Raw genomic sequence first — 16,373 nt, forward strand, 5'->3', positions numbered from 1 at the left:
CGGGCGTCCGGAGGGCGTCTCACTTCCGCCCCGGAGGGGCGGTGCTGGGGCGGTGGCTGGGGGAGGTGGCGGAGGGCGGGAAGTGATGCAGGCCGCCGGCTTCCGCCCGCCGCCGTTATGGCGGTTTATTTGACTCCGCGGTTCCGGAGGCTGCGGAGTCAGAGCGAGCTTGAGCCGCGGCGGCGGCGAGGTGAGGGAAGGAGGGTCGTCCCTGTCTCGCCTCGGTGGGGAGAGCTCTGAGGGGCCCGTGGGATGGGCCTGTAGAGGGGCGAGTGCGGGGGGCAGGTGCTGTGCAGAGGAGAGAGGGGCCTCCTCTGTCTGTAACCCACCCACCCCCCCCGAAGTCGTGGGGGGTGGCAGGCTTAATGTGTTGCGAATGTTGGTTTGTCGTCTGCTGAGGTGAGAGTGGTGTGTGGAGGAGGAAGTGGGGACTGGAGGAGCATCTCCCCCAGCGGAGGCTGGGAGTGCGCGGCCTGGAGGAAAGAAGGCTCGTGTCGCCAATGTCTGCAAGTACCTGAAGGGGGGGAGAAACAGGGCGGAGCTAAGCTCTTCTCGCTGGTGCCTAGAGAGCTTGCGACCTCTCCACCTTCGGAGATGTTCAAAAGCTGTCTGGACGTCGTCCTGGCTGGCCCTGCTCGAGCAGGGGAGGTTGGACTAGGTGGACCCCAGAGGTCCCTGTGACCCTTAGCCGTTCTGTAATGAATTAATCTATATCTATACATACATACAGTATGTGTAGTAATTACAAAAAAAAAAAAAACTTCTTCACCTGTTTTTAGTGTCTTTTTGTTCTCTTCTGTTGACTTGACCCTGGAGGGTAGTTGGAAGGACTGATTCATGAAGTATTGCCTTTCTCTGTCTTTGTAACACTAAGCTGATTTATGCAAAATTTATATATATATATAAAAACTTATATGTTTATAACTAATTTCACGGAGTAAAAATATGTTTCAAAATGTTAAAGTTTTACAGATGCTTATAAAGCTTCATATAAATATTTTGCAGATTGTGATGGTCCTTTTCAAGCAACTCAGCTGTGGAATAGTATTATTCATGCTCTTCACAGTCAGGTGGAAATCAAAAGACGTAGACAACATCTGAAAACCTACAAAAACTGTTTCACCGGCTCAAATGCTGTTGATGTGGTACTGAGCCATCTTATGCAAAGCATGTACCTGAGCTGTAATGATATTTCTCGGCTGAAAGGAGTCCGTGTATGCCAAGCATTGATGGATCACAAGGTGTTTGAGCCAGTTGGAGCAAAGCTTTACTTATTCAAGAACGAGAAAGAAACAGAGTTTGAAGACACAAACACTAGTCTCTATAAATTTGTAAATAGCAGTCTTACTCCTCTTCTTCCGAGAAAGAATAAAGACAATGAGAGCTTGTCTACTGAGCAAATCTGCAAACAGAAGACAAAAATACCAAGTTCCAAGTGAGTTATTCTGAACTATCTGATTATTATTTCTTTTTTAAACTTAAGGTGAGTTAACTGTAGGTGAAGTTATGCCTGTCTGACCCAGGTATTGGAGACTTTTGAAAGCTATGTGCCAGTTTTGAGAAATGTCATGCCTCAATTGCAGATGCTACCTAATATTTCTTGGTAATCTTAAACTGCTTTGATTGGCTTTTGTTACTTAGAATAGAGTCTGTCACAGTAGCATGAGCCTAGGAATAATTTTGTTTTGCAATCAATTGTGCTGAAAGCTGAGAATTAGAATGAAGGAGCTACTTTCTGGAAGCTGGTAAAAGAAATGGAAATAATAAACAGTATTTGGAATCAATATTCTTGCCCTTTCCACAACACAGATGTGAATGATTGGTTTTGTAGCAGCAGGATAGAACCCAGATACAATGAAACCCTGAAGTCCTGATTTAGCATCAATTTAGGAAGTGACAGGAAGATAAATGTGTCCTGATCATATTTGTTATACATAAAATATTTATTTTTTTTTCCCCCTAAGCAGAACGAAGTGTGAAACAACACTTTCAAACCCCTTAGCATTAGAAGCAGGTGATAAAAAGAGGGTAGAAGAGCTTCTTCAATCAATAAATGTTCATGCATCTTTACCTCCAAAGACCATGGTTAATGAACCAACTCATCTGCTTTCAAAAAGAGGTGAGGACTGAATTTTTCTTTTTAAAACTTGATTGTTTTTCACTGTATCTACTTGGAGTTGAGTACCTCATTTCTGTTAAACACTGCCCCTCAGAGTCCTGAATTTAACATGTCACTAATGACAAAATAGCTAAATGAGTGCTAAGTGGGTAAATGCTCATAGTAAGTAAACTGAAGGAAACAAAACAGCACTAAGTTCTTACAGGATGGTGCTATTCTATTTATGCAAATACCACTTCAGAAGGAAATAGGTTTTAAAGAGTAAGTACATCTGTATTATACGATTCCTTTGCTATTCACTTGTCTTTTCGTATACATATTACTGATTAGAGTAGGTTATTACTAATTCTAATATGATGGGGGAGAGAGATGTTCTCTTTAAAGCCTTCTTTCTTAGCATTCCTATTTTGATCCCTTCTTCCCCAACGCAGAAACTTCACACCATGCTGTTACCTTATTTTCTTTGAACACTTAGAACATTGAGTGAGTAAAAACAAAGGTTAGTGTTTTACATAAGATCTTATTTCTGAGGGTCTTTTTTTGTTTGTTTATGGTATCAGTAATAGAAGATGTCTGGAAACAGCAAACTCTGCTACGACTGCTGCAGTTAATTGATGTTCCGCTTCTGGAAGATATCTTGGTGTCTTCAGTGAAGACAAAACCAGACTGCTTTGGCAAAGAAGAAGACCTAATTATCTCAAATACTTTCCTGGACAGAGAGGTTACGTGTAGCTTAAACTTGCCTGAGTAAGTTATACATCTATAAAATGGATTTGTTAGTAAATGCTTGATTTTACTCTTGATTAAAGATTTGTATTAAATGAACAAAATAGACATTCTTACACTTGTAGGCAAGAGTGGCATCAATGTACTTTCCTTTGACTTCCTTTCAGAAAGTGGTAAGGGAATTAACAAAAATATGTTTAGGATTGGCCACTTGAGGATTTTAAGTATACATTAAAACTTTAACCTCAAGTATCGAAAAAACTCCTAGTTTCTAGACGAGACACTTCACTCTTAGGTCTCTATAGCAGCTACTAGAACTTGAAAAAAATGTATTGTGAGGCTTTTTTGTTTGTTTGTCACAGTGCCTGATGGTGGTGCTGTGAAGATGTAAAGTCAATAAGGCATCTATTGTTAGCAACAGAAAAGGAGAAGCTAAGCTGTAGTACTGAAGAATGCTTATATCATAGGAATATAAAAGTGACAGCGGGTGCACGCCGTCAGTGTTCTTTTCCTTAAATGTTCTCTTATTTTTGTAGTGTTCCCATTGATTTCACTTGGGCTGATCTCTATCTTAGCATGTACTTCTAATGAATATGTCAAGGCATGGCTCCTCATGTGTATATGTCTTAGTAATGCTTATTTCTGTCAAATCAATACAACTTTTACCTTTTGGTGAGACTGAGGTCGATCTGTGTATCTAAAGAGACTCTTTCTTACAGCTTCTATCTGTTCTTGCTTTAGGGAGAAACTATTAATGTATTTAGAGTTTTATATAAGCTAATGAAACTCCTCATTCCAAACTACGTTTATTGCTGGGTAGCATCTTAAGTCCACAAGTTTTTCCTCCCATAACAGCTTAACAAACACTTTCTCTTGAGCTTTATACTTCTGTTGTACTTGATCCTTGCGTGATTGGTGGGTTTATGTCTCTTAATGTATCTCATATGTAATTCTTACTCTGTATTATTCTGTGTCAAGTGCCTCTAACATTTGCTAATATATCAGATGAGTGTTAATAAAATTAAATGCTTGCTTTATTACTTTACAATTACTTAAGCGGGGGGCTGGAGTAGCATCTTCGTAGACAGTGTATTATTTACATCTGGCTTATAGCATGCATGAGAAATGGAAAATTCCAGGTATGAAGAATAGCCACCAGTATTACAAGTAGTTGTAGGATTAATTGCCCCCAATATGAAGGTGGGGGAGTAAGCATAATTTATATCTCAAATTTTCTGTCTTCAGTTTTCAAGTAGTGTCATATTATACTTGAAATAATCAAATACTTGCTGTCCACGTAGGTACTTAAAAACTGCAATCAAATCCTGCTTGCAGTGATTTCTCTGCTCATGGAATCATAACTAAAGGGAGGCCATGATCCTATTTCTACTTTATTGTGTTGCCACATTTATGCATCCAAGAATTATACAGTCCTTTTTGGGTACAGCAGTTCTAACAAAATTCCTGTTTACCTAGCTGTCCAGCAGCTAGTTTGAAATCTTTGTTTCTGCTGTCCATCATAAAAATAAGGTTCTGTGGATCTTAAATAATATTTGCATCTTCTCATGAGTTATTGATGTAGTTCAAATTATTTTATATCCAGAGAGTCAGACAAAAGTAATTCTTTCTCTGCCCCCCACAGTTCTATGATTTTAGATTTCTTCTGGACAAAATGATTAAGTTAGTGACTCTTTTCCTCTGACTTCCCAGCCTCTTTGAACAGTGAGTTGTCTATCTGAATTTTAGATTCACCTTACACTTTCTATCCCTTAGTTAAGTCATATAGGCAACAAATGCTTAAGAAAACTCATGCCTTTATAGTAGGTCATATAACAAGCTGCTTTCACGATCTTCTGGGATTTCTATGATTCTATGACTTAAACTATCTTTACTTTTCTCTGTTTTCAAAATAATTGTGTTGTGTCTTTTCTCTGAAGATTCAGCCCCTTGCTCTTTCACTCTGGTTAGCCCTGGTGGGTTGTCATCGTGTGTGTTACTGTAATAGTGGGGTGGTGTTTGGTTTTAAATACGAGCTGAATCAGGCAAGTGTCCTGGGGTCAGTGACAATCTGGCACGAGTGCAGCTTGTTTTGATCTGGGCATACCTCAGGTGTATTGCCTGTAGCATAGGAGAACTATGGAAGTGGCTTATGTTGAGCAGGTCCTTGAACTAATACGGCGAAATAAATTACATAAACTGCTTAATAAGCAACAAGTTTAATGCTGTGGTTCAAATATGTGACTATAGCTGCATGGTTATTTCTGTCTAATTTTCTTTAAAATACTCTGTGTATTCTTATTTAATCCTTTAAAGTAAGCACTAAAACTAACTTTTCCTTCTACAGGCTTGACAAATGGCTCTATGCGGCAATTGAATGCTTGGAGTATTTCCCAGACCAATTCATAGTGATGGTTAGTCAGCAGTTACCTCAAAGCACTAACAAACCGAGCAGTCTGAATACATACAAGAAGATTCTTTTTGATATTATAATAAAGTATTATAGTCAAAAGAAGGACTCCCTTCTTGCCACTCAGGATCTCGATATTCATTCAGGAATTATAGAACTTATAGGTAAGAGCAACCTGGAACAAAAAAATGGAAGTGAAAGCTGTGTAAAGGATGGAACATACTAAGCGTTAATTGTTTGAATCATAACACCATTTGCAATGCTATTGCAGATGCACTTTAATTTACAGGTTGTAAGGGAACACTCAAGGTTGCTAGTCAGAACCTCTGCTCGAGGCAAGGACAAATTTCAAAGTTGCTTAGGGCTTGGTCCAGCTGAATTTTGAAAAGGATAGAGACTTTGCAAGGATAGAGATTCACCAACCTCTGTGGGTAACCTGTTTCCATATATAATTGCTCTCATTGTGAAAATTTCTTACTTCTAGTCAGAAGTTCCTTTATTGCTACTTGTGACTAATAACATAAAAGTAAAATCAAAATAAGGTTTTGTAAATTCTGGATTTAGGGCTTTTTTTTAGTAATAGAAATTTTTTAAAAATTATAAAAGGGGCTATTGACATTGTGATTCACTCCCAAAAAAACCCCTCCCTACATACGCTCACAAGTAAAAGAGAAGGGTTTAATTTTAATACTAGTTTAAGATTAATCCTACCCTAAATAAACCCCATTGCTGCTTTGGTTCTATAGGTTTTATGGACGTTATCAAAAGTTTCAGTTATTAGAGAACTATGACAAGTTTTCTGGCATGGGAGCACAGCTGGCCTGCGTAAAAATTGAAGCGGAGTGCTGGATCCTGTGTCCAAAAGCTCATGAAAATACAAAAGGCAGTATTTTTATCAGTAGTATTTTGCTAAGGAGAAAAAAAAAAATGAAATTATAATGAAAGTTGTAAAAGGGAAACTATTGCAAAACTACATAACCCATCCACAAAAAAACAATGCTAATTTGAAATAACTGACTTAACTACTGGTAACATTTGCTGAATGTTCACTTATGTTAAAGATGTTATAGTTCATATGTGCACTTTAAATACAAAGCTCATATAAACTAATATTTATACAGTATTACTAAATTAGAGAATCAAAACAGCCAAATCCGTAGGCAAGAGAAAAGACAGTGTCATAATTCTGCTGAATTACTCTTAATGCTTTAGTTGCCTGTAGGTTTTTTCTTTATTAAGTATCTGCTTCATCTAAAGTACATGACCCATGAATATCCAGGGCTATTCTGCTTTCTTATTCATGCTTTTGTCTTGTCATCTTTCCAAATTAAGTAAGACTAACTCACAAGCTTTATTTCTTTTCGATGAAGTGTTAGCTGTAACGTTATAAGGAAAAGATTCTCTGTTTGCGTATATCAGTCTATGCTCTTGGGTTCTCAGCTGTGCTCTAGTTAGTACTAGATCACTGTTAGGAGGTTGTGCTTAACTATTCTACAACCATTTTTCCCTCTCGGTGCTATGGAATAGCTTATGGTCATTAGTGAATAACAACTTGGATTCTAGTAATAATTTTCAAGTAGAAGCCAGTGCAGTTAACTTTACCGTGATAAAATGCTGTTCTGACTCTAGTGCAAGAGAGAGCTCGAACTAGCTATGAACATCTACATATTTAAAACACTTTCAAAATTAATTTGAGAAGTGCTGCAGTTAGCTAAAGTACAACTTCATTTTGTTATCGATGTATATACAGTTATAACTGTGTTTTCCTCAGTTGTTAGTTTAAGATGGATGAAAATACAAGTCTGTTGTGAAGGCAAACATGTTGCTGTGCTTGTTGCCTTTAAAATGAACAGATCTAGAGTGCTTTAGTTATGTTACAGATGAATGCGGTTGGTCAAACTAGTCCGTATGGTTTATTGAACCTTTTTACATTGGAACTTTTTTTCTACAGTCTTTTAAAGTACTTCAGTAAAACTTTAATCACGGATCAGACAAGCTCTTAAAATTTCCTCTAGCAGTGATTTCACTTCCTGTCTTCATATCCACACTTTCACCTGTCTTGATCATGTCCTTTGGCCATTCTCTTTCCTGCCTTTTGTTGCTCTCCTTTTGGAAAAAGGTCACTTAATTGCTCTTTTGGTGTTCTTTTTAAACAAAGATGGTTTCAAATGGCTTGTGGTACACCCCTGAAGGTCCTGGATTATTTCTTGTAAAATATAGCCTCTGTCCCAGTAATAGGACAGAGGCCAGAAAATCATACATAGGTCCTGTTCCTGTATCTGCCCTCATCTTGCTTCTTGCCTTAGAAAATTACTTGGCTTTTTGATAGTTCCTCACTTTCAAAGTGAAGTTAACTAGAATGGCTTTAAAAGGCGGATGTAGGGGGTGGACGCCAACCACCACCAAACAAACAAACGAACCTTCAAAGCAAAGAGAAAGTTAGAATTGTTCATCTCATTAATTACTTTGAGATTAATCCTGGAATATAATACGAAGATGTTTAAACACAAACAGTGCAAACATCACTTCAGTGTTTGCACAGTGTACACAGAACACAGTACTGTCCTGTATATATTTTCCAAATACATGTGTTCCCTGACTAGCTATGGGACAAAGGTTTTAAGCTTATATTGATTAAATTCTGTATTGGCTCTTATCAAAAGGTTTTAGTAGTTGCTGAGAAAACCTGCTTTGGAGGGGAAAAAAAAAAGGGCAAAAATGGGATTTAAATTAGAATTTAAATATGTATTCTTGACTCTGAAAATGAACAGTTGCACTGGATATGCTTTTTTACTCCATTGCAGAAAAAGGAAAAACAGATCAAGCTCTAGAGGCATCACAACTTTATTTAAAATTATTAGCACCAAACATCCGAGAAGAACTACATAGACTCCTGACATTCACAGCCATTGCATCTGAATCAGAGGGCTACAAATTACAAAAACAAGTAAGTAACTGTTATGTTTAGCGTGGGAAATAGCACTTTCCTATAGTAAAGCTAACTTTTTTTCTCCAGAGTTAGAAGTATTCTGTTTACTGCCTTCCAATGTGATTTGTTTGAAAACAAATATCAAGATGTTCTTCCCACTGATAGCATCCTGTTGTATTTAGTCTTTGCTGCCACATTACAAGTAATTCTAATTCCGAGATCTTCTTTTTCTAGTTTGATAACAGATCGGTGATCATCAAGACTTGCACAAAGTTCATCTTACACAATAAGACATTGTCAAAGCCACAGGCGGAACTGCTGACGCAGTTTCTGATGGACAATCACTCCGAGCTTTTCAAGGTAGCTTTTTCAAGGTTTTTCGTTACCTCATTGGCCTTGTCATTTTAAATGTTAAATGCCATGAAGTGCCTTTTTGGAGATGAAGGTTCTGAGGAGCAGAGTTTAATATTCCATCTGTTACAATGTCATAGTTTAACTCCAGCTGGTAACCAAGCACTATGCAGCTGCTCGCTCACTGCCCTCAGTTGCGATGGGGGAGAGAATCAGAAGTGTAAAAGTGAGGGAAGACCTGTTGGTTGAGATAATACAGTTTAATAGGTAAAGCAAAAGCTGCACATGCAAGTGAAGCAAAACAAGGAATTAATTCACTGCTTCCCATGGGCCGGCAGGTGTTCAGCCATTTCCAGGAAAGCAGGGCTCCATCATGTGTAATGGTTACTTGGGAAGACAAACGCCATCAGTCTAAACATCCATTCCCCTCCTTCTTTCCCCAGCTTTATATACTGAGCATGACATCGCATGGCATGGAATAGCTCTTTGGTCAGTTGGGGTCAGCTCTCCCAGTTGTATCCCCTCCAGACTTCTTGTGGATGCCCAGCCTGCTGGCTGGCAGGGCAATATGAGGAGCAGAAAAGGCCTTGACCGCCTAGCAACAACTAAAAACACCGGTGCACTGTTAAAAGTATTTCTCATCCCAAATCCAGAGCATAACACCATACCAGCTGCTATTAAAAAAGTTAACTCTGTCCCAACTGAAACCACAACATACAGTTTAATAGTACAGTCAAGTAGGGTGAGAAGCTATTTCAATCTGTGGAGGACAGCTTTGCAATCCTTTATATATAATACCTCTCTTGTTATTTGCATCATTTGTGTTAAGAAAATATTTGAAGTATTAAGAAATTTTTATAGAGGCCTTTTGGCACCTTGTTTCTGATGGCTGTCTACTAAACTCTCAGGCTTCTTAGTGTCTTTCTCCTTTAGAATTCAGCTGCATACTCGAGTGATATGTAGGATGGCATATTCTGGTGCCCCAATGTAGGTGTACAGCTATGACAACTCTTAAGAGTTCCTTTTAGTATTTTGAAATGTTAACTTCTAAATTAAAGAAAATAAGTAGAACCACAAAATGAAATGGCCTTTCTGATTAACTTGATCAGTTATCTAAATATAGATATATTTTATAGTCTCCTTTATTTAAATTCCATCATATTGTCACACATGAAAAAATACAACCTTCTCAGCCCCTGTATTGACTTTCTGAATTCAACCAGTGCATTAAAGTTGTGATGTTTTGTTACTGTTTTCCTTAACTATAGAATTCCCCATTAAAACACTAAACTAGATAGAGATGAACTAATTAACTCAGCTGTTGCAAGATAGCTGTAAAATGCTCTAGACATTTATCGTCCAGTTACAAATAAGCCTCACAGAAACATTGATTGGTTTCAGTAAAATATTATTTTTAGTTCTTATACAATACATTCATTTCCACTTCTGACTTCAGCTAAAGAGACATGGGAGACTTATTTTTTTTTTAATTAGCTCCAGTTTAGTTTGAAAGTGTCAAGTGATTACTGCGAGTTTTGTATGTGTTAATATACAGCCAAAGGCAAATATTTTTGGTTAGGTGTTTTTTGGTTGTTTTTTTTTTTCTTTTTGTTATTAAGGGTACTGACATGAGGGTTGGGGCTTTGGTTCATGATTGGAGATGGAGCCAGATCTGACAAATGAAGTGCCCACTACTTCATAGCAGTGACAGCAGAGTGGATGGTGACTCGCTCTTTTAACAACTGCGGTTGTGTATTATATAAGCTGAAATCAGTTCAAGGTCTACACTACGGTTTTTAAAATAGTTCAGTAAAAAACAACATCTAGAACATCTTGCCTCCTATTTCTTTGGCCAGCAATATCAGGAATAAACATACATATATGTGTTTTAGTGCAATGTTTTGAGAGATTTTGAATGTGTACCTGAATAAATGTAGGCATAGATTCTTCTGCAGTTAACTATGTGACTTTTTTTTTAAAAATTGATCATCTGAATGCTTTAGATTCTCAAAAATACAGAAGTATTAGTTTTGTGACTTTTTTTTCTTTGTCGGATTGTATTTTCAGACTCCTTTAACTCTTCTGGAACTAACTAGTAGGAGACTTGAGACTTTGCTAGAAGGACAAGATCCAGATACTGATTCAGGTAGATGATATGATACACATTTTTATATAAACCTTTCTATACAAACCAATGTATCATCAGTTTTGCATAGGCTACGTTCTTTATTAGAAGTGAAGCATTAAAGCGACTAATGGCTAATTCACCAAATAATTAAATTATCTGCTATAAGCAAAACATTGACCTCTGAATATTAAAGGAGGAAGATTCTATTAATTATCTAGTTTGAACACATTACGTACCAAATAATTACTTCTGGAGAAATTGATGCAAAACGTGCTTCCTGAAGTGGCATGCTTACAATTTGGTTTGTGATATGACTTATATTTAGGAACAGCATTCTCGTATTTCTGCCACAAGACACCTAAAAATTCTCATAGAGCTCAGTAGTTTGGGGTCTAATAGATGTCTTGAGCACAGACCTGATTTTGTATCGCTTTGAAGAACTTTCTTCCTTTTCTAGCTAAGCACAAAGTTTATTAAGACTTAGACTTACAGAAGGTTAGTATAGCCTAAAAGGATGGCATTTGACACTTGGTGTGTATGTGTTTTCCAGCTCATTTGTTTTATGAGCTGACATTCCATCTGGCCTTGATGCCAAAAATACCTTTCAGCACTGTGACTAAAAGGGTTGGCTTAAATAATTGAATTTCTCTCTGACTCTTTACCTTCTTCCTTTTGACTTCTGTACTGCCAGTGCATTACGTGCTTAAACATTGAAGAGAAACCATTAGGGAACTGAATAATACTGTAACTTATTGTGCCGTTTAATACTATATTTAATACAGCAGCTGCCTGGGAAGTAGTTTTGGTACAGACTCTTTTACCATCTGTGTTGCGTTCTGGAATGTGTCCAAATTGCTTCCAGTTCAGTGTTCTGAGTATCACATATTGTGCAGCCAAAGAATACGGGGATGAGCAACAGAGGAAGGAGTTGTCTGTCTGGGGTATTCCTGGAACCTTTGTCATTTCCATCTGCACACTGAACAGATGATTAAAATAGAAACCCCACACTAGATTCTAAGTTTTGGAGTTTCAATCTGTAAATGCATATAGATTCCATGTACTTGTTGAAATAGCTAGTTTGTTCTGATTGCAAGCCCTCCAGCATGGCATATTCCTGTTTTCCCTTTTCTTATGGAGGACACAGGAGGAAAGTCTTTCCTGGGAGCTACTGAGCTGTCTTAGCTGGTGAGCTTCTGAAGTGCGGGTGAGAGCAGGAAGGGACCCTGACAAGAAAAGGGGTCTGTCTATTGCAGAAAGGTAATCCTTAGGTTTGCTGGAAATTTAAAATACTGTAAACACTGAAGGAGCTGTAGGGTTGGTTTTAGCCACTTGAAACCACTGGACTAAAGGATCCACCCTGAAGTTTCAAGAGTTAATCTCTTCACCCTTTTGAAAGCTTTCCCTTTTGAAAGAGCTGTCTTTTCTTGATCTGACTCTACTAAACCATAAAAAGTATTTCACATTTGGTGTTTGACAGACTCATTGTAAAAGAAGGGAAGGACAGGTCCATGTGAAAATTCTGGCAGCTCAGGTTACTACCACTCTTTATGCAAAGCCTTAAGAAGATGGTGTTTGTAGAGAAGGAACAGTAAGAATTTTTTCCCCTTTGGCAACTGACATTTGTTCAACCAACTTGCTCACTAACGTGGAATAGCTGAATGCCAGCCTTTCCTCAGGCTGGAACTCACCTGCCCAATGATGGGGCTTGAATCCTTGCAGGGCAGTGCTCAACTGCATAGGTTCACAACATTTTTGTAGCTAAGTAGTGCTTAAGTTGCGTAACTCTCAGGCTCCAGTTCTTTGCTCTGCCCTCACTGTGAACTGCTGCCTGTTTGTCACCTCTCCTTCTGGTGCCCAAACCATGCTGAGCTGTGTAGTCACCTAGAAGTTCCTGAATCATATTCCTGAATTCAGAGGTCTGGTGTTTATTCACAAGTATTTATTCACTTGCGCTATGTACTGGACCTTGCTACGGATCTGATCCACTTGCAGGGAATCACTGGATCATGACAGCTGTGAGGTGCCGTTCTTGTCATGTAGCATTCTTCATTATGGCTCCTGTTTGCAAGAACTGTATTGGCTCTTTGTCTTGCAGGCCTGTTTGCAATACAAAATCATCTGTGATATTGCAACTGTAACACTGCTTATCAATCTTATTTTTGCAATTACTGTTTAGATGTTCGTCTAAGCTCAGTGGAAGGCTATGGGTTTCACATTGTTTGTAGACGATTTAATCACGTCTGAACTGGACTATCGATACACCTATGTTTCTGATCATACTTTTTTTTTAATCGGGCTCTTGCATGATGCATTAAGCTTAATCTGAACCTCTGATTTCTTACAAAGGCTTCACCTTCTGTCAGCGTGTGACAACTAAAGAATATGAAGATCAAAAACAACAAACAAATCAGTATCTTCTCGCATTGGTTCAAGAGATAGACAATGACCCCACTATTCCTTTGAAGCAGAAGAAGAAGATAATTAAAGAATTTCGAAAGTACCATTCTCTCATCTATTGTAGTCGTTGTAAAACTACATGTGAATTTTGTACTCTAAATGTGTAGGCATCAATACAACCATTTTTATTTTTTCTTAAAAGGGGGATGCATATGAAAATTGCTTGTGATACAAACCACTTTCTTTTTATGCTTTCCTGTAACTGAAGATGTGAGGACATAAGAATTAGTATGCTGCTAAAAAGCATTAATTCTAATTAATATCCCTTTTAAGCAAAATGTACTTAATTACTTTTAATAATAATGGCACACTGCTTGTGCTGCTTTGAGTTTGGGGATCGGCACTTTTTTCCTTCTGTCCCACAACCCTGTGGCTTTCTACCTGAACCAAGTCTGCATTCAGAGCCACGCTGGTGTTCGTAACCAGGAAGGCTTTTAATCTTTTCTATCTGTAGTTCATAATTTAACCGTAATCTAATCTTAAACTGTAGATTATGACTCCTGTGAAGACTGTAGAAGTGTACAAAGTATGTCAAAAAGGTTAGGAGCGGGTCAGTGGGTTTTGAATCGGTGGCGGGCAGGATTGATTAGGCTGGGGAGCTGTGTGTGCGGGCAGTCAGTAATTACAGCCTCTTGCTCCTTCCCCACCCTGCCAGACTGAGCTGCTGCTATTCTGCTAATTATGCAAAAGCAAGTAAAAAACTAAGTTTTGAAAAAAAAAAACTTGAGGAATAATAATCCTGTTTTAGATCTCTCAGTGTACTTAAGCAATTTATTTTAACATGAGGATACTTTGATAGCGTCCAGTTATTTGTTACCTTAAACACTTTGATAGCGCTTATGGATTCCTAGCGTAAAGCTAGAAAGCACATTGGCCTGTCTTGACGCATTGATGGTTAACTGTACATTGACAAGGAAATCATGATTCAAATCATTAAATAAATATGCAATATAATGTTATAGGGGTTAAATTACTTCTTCTGTCTTTATGACAGCCGTTTGATCATGTATTGGACATAGAAACAGAACTGAGATTGGAAGGGACCCCTGGCTAGTCCCACCGCCCCGCTCAAAGTGGAGTCAATTAGTGCAGGCTGCTCAGGGCCTTTTCCAGTTGAAATTAGAATATCTCCAAGACCGGAGGTACCACAACTTCTCAGTTGAGTCTGGTCCAGAGTTTGACCAGCCTCACAGTATTTGGGGGTGGGGAAAACCAAGAAAAGAAATCCATCTTACGTTTAGGTAGAATTTCTTGTGTTTTTTGCCTCCTGTCCTTTCACTGGGCAGTGCCTGGCTCAGTTGTCTTTATTCCCTGCCCTGAGCCTTTTCTTCTCAAGGGTATACAATCGCAGGCCTTTCAGCCTCATCCTTGTATGACAGATGCTCCAATCTGTTATCATTTTCGTGGTCCCTTGGCTGGACTAGCTCCGCTATGACCATGTTTGGATTTTTTCTCTTGTGAATATGGTTCTTTAGGTATCTACATCCTCAGCTGCTCTTAAAACGTGGTCAAAGTTACCAAGATACCAAAGCTTTCTGAAAACAAATGTTGTTTTCTTTTCTTTTATAAATTGGAATGGTTACACTGTTAGATATAATCAACTATGTGTATAGGTAATAGGTTGTGTTAATTTGCATATTTCAAGTGGCCTTATTTAAGTGACCTGGCCCTATTAGAAGTCAGGGAATATAGTTGAAATCTGTCCGTGTGTCCCTGTTTATGCACTTGTTATTTAATGGTGACTGTCCAGTGTAAAACAATTTCTGGAGGAGGAGGAAGGACCAAGTTTCACCTTTCGGAGGTGAATGCCTAATTGCTAGACTACAGGGCCGCATATTCTTTTTTCTAGCCCCGTGTTGGGGTTTTCATCGTTCTCCCAGAAGAGGGAGCACGTACAGAAGTAGGTTATTGAGAATTGTAAACAGGAAGGTATTTCCAGATTAAGTGCTTCTGGTGTTGAGTAGTGGGAGAAGGGGCTTTTAGTTTGGTTTTCGTTCTCTCTCTTTTCAGTCCCTTTACTGGGTCTCACTCAAAATACTGAACTGGGTAAGAGGGAGAGGTGACGACATGGTAATTTGTAGGCTAGAGTAACTGGGAATTGTTTTGGGAAAAATTGTTTTTAAAAAAACAAGTTCTTGCACTTTGTGACTTGATTAGAATTTTCTTGTGATAATTTAAAGATGATAATAAAACATTGTATAAAAAGCGGTGAATCAGTCTATCCTTTAATAGTGCTTTCATAGGGAAGAGACAGCTCTGCGGCTGTAGAAGCAGGTATCAAAGGGCAAGGAAATGCTTGAAGTGGACAGCAGGAGTTTATAGCTGCCAGGTGCTTTCCTTCAGCTCATGGGATGAGTCAAGATTGATCTAGTTCTGCAATGGAAAGGAAGAGATCTTGAGAGCCCTATTTTATTCACCTACCCTAACAGGAGGATCTACAAACTTCTAATCTTCTGTTGAAAGAAATGTGATATTTTACATTTAAGGGCCTGCTGAACAGAACAAGTTTGGTGAACTGCAAATTACTGTTTTTCATTGTTACGCTTTCAGTTACATTCCAAAATGAAGAAAGTTTTACTGGACTTTAGGAAGGTCTATCACTTTTTTAACACTATTTGATACAGAATTATCTGATAGGAAAACTTGGCCCTTTCACTCATTTCTATTTATGATTTCTAGCATAGAGCTATTGAATTAATTACCAGTATGAATTTGTATTTGAAGTATAAAATCTCCAGAGTGAAGAGTTTAGTCTAGAGGTGCTTTGCAGTGCAGTCTTATCAAAGAAAAGTGATGCCACCTACAAAGTAAGGAGGCTTACTTCTATTCCTCCTACCAAAGAAAAGATTCATTGTTGCTTTTATGGGAACAACATGCCTATTTCCGTAATTTTAAGTCCCAGCTAAAGTATACTGATAACTTTGTGAAGCAGTTACTTAAAAAACTAAAGGTTAGACACAAGGGCCTGCACATGTGGCTATCAACAGAATAGTGTACTAGACTTAGTGGTGTCCTGTATTTTCTTACACAGAGTAATACAGCAGCTGTATCCCAGAAATTGTAGGTGGTGTTCTCCTGTGTTAATACCCTAGCTGCCTCCTAAGTGGCTCAGGTACCTATTAACAGGAGTGAGGAGGGCCCTCTCCCATTCCTTACAGCAGGTTAGACTGGAGGAAAGTCACCATGAGCTGGCAGTCCAAAGTAAAAAAGATACTCACTTGCATGAGTTAAAATAATATTAATTTTGAAAAAAAAA

General features: G+C 38.4%; 1 protein-coding gene across 2 annotated transcripts; it reads left to right on the plus strand.

Moving 5' to 3' along the window:
* The first annotated feature begins 82 nt into the window (after positions 1-82).
* DEPDC4 (DEP domain containing 4) lies at positions 83-13,302 on the plus strand. Of its 2 annotated transcripts, none has more exons than XM_054213175.1 (9): positions 83-190; positions 1,006-1,435; positions 1,965-2,119; positions 2,680-2,866; positions 5,190-5,416; positions 8,057-8,199; positions 8,416-8,541; positions 10,600-10,678; positions 13,007-13,302. In XM_054213175.1, exons 1-9 carry the CDS (start codon positions 118-120, stop codon positions 13,222-13,224), a joined length of 1,638 nt encoding a protein of 545 aa, XP_054069150.1. In that variant the 5' UTR covers positions 83-117; the 3' UTR covers positions 13,225-13,302. The 2 variants fall into 2 exon arrangements, with proteins under 2 accessions (XP_054069150.1, XP_054069160.1); XM_054213185.1 differs by having other exon boundaries at positions 1,968-2,119.
* Positions 13,303-16,373: the final 3,071 nt, after the last annotated feature.

Source organism: Rissa tridactyla, chromosome 1, assembly GCF_028500815.1.
Source record: "Rissa tridactyla isolate bRisTri1 chromosome 1, bRisTri1.patW.cur.20221130, whole genome shotgun sequence".
In the NCBI taxonomy this organism is placed as follows: Eukaryota; Metazoa; Chordata; class Aves; order Charadriiformes; family Laridae; genus Rissa; species Rissa tridactyla.

Bases quoted from the DNA above. Each gene is read 5' to 3' on its own strand.
- DEPDC4 (XM_054213175.1), top strand. From the start codon at position 118: ATGGCGGTTTATTTGACTCCGCGGTTCCGGAGGCTGCGGAGTCAGAGC. The intron at 1,436-1,964 runs GTGAGTTATTCT...TTTCCCCCTAAG, and splicing joins ACAAAAATACCAAGTTCCAA to CAGAACGAAGTGTGAAACAA. The intron at 5,417-8,056 runs GTAAGAGCAACC...ACTCCATTGCAG, and splicing joins AGGAATTATAGAACTTATAG to AAAAAGGAAAAACAGATCAA.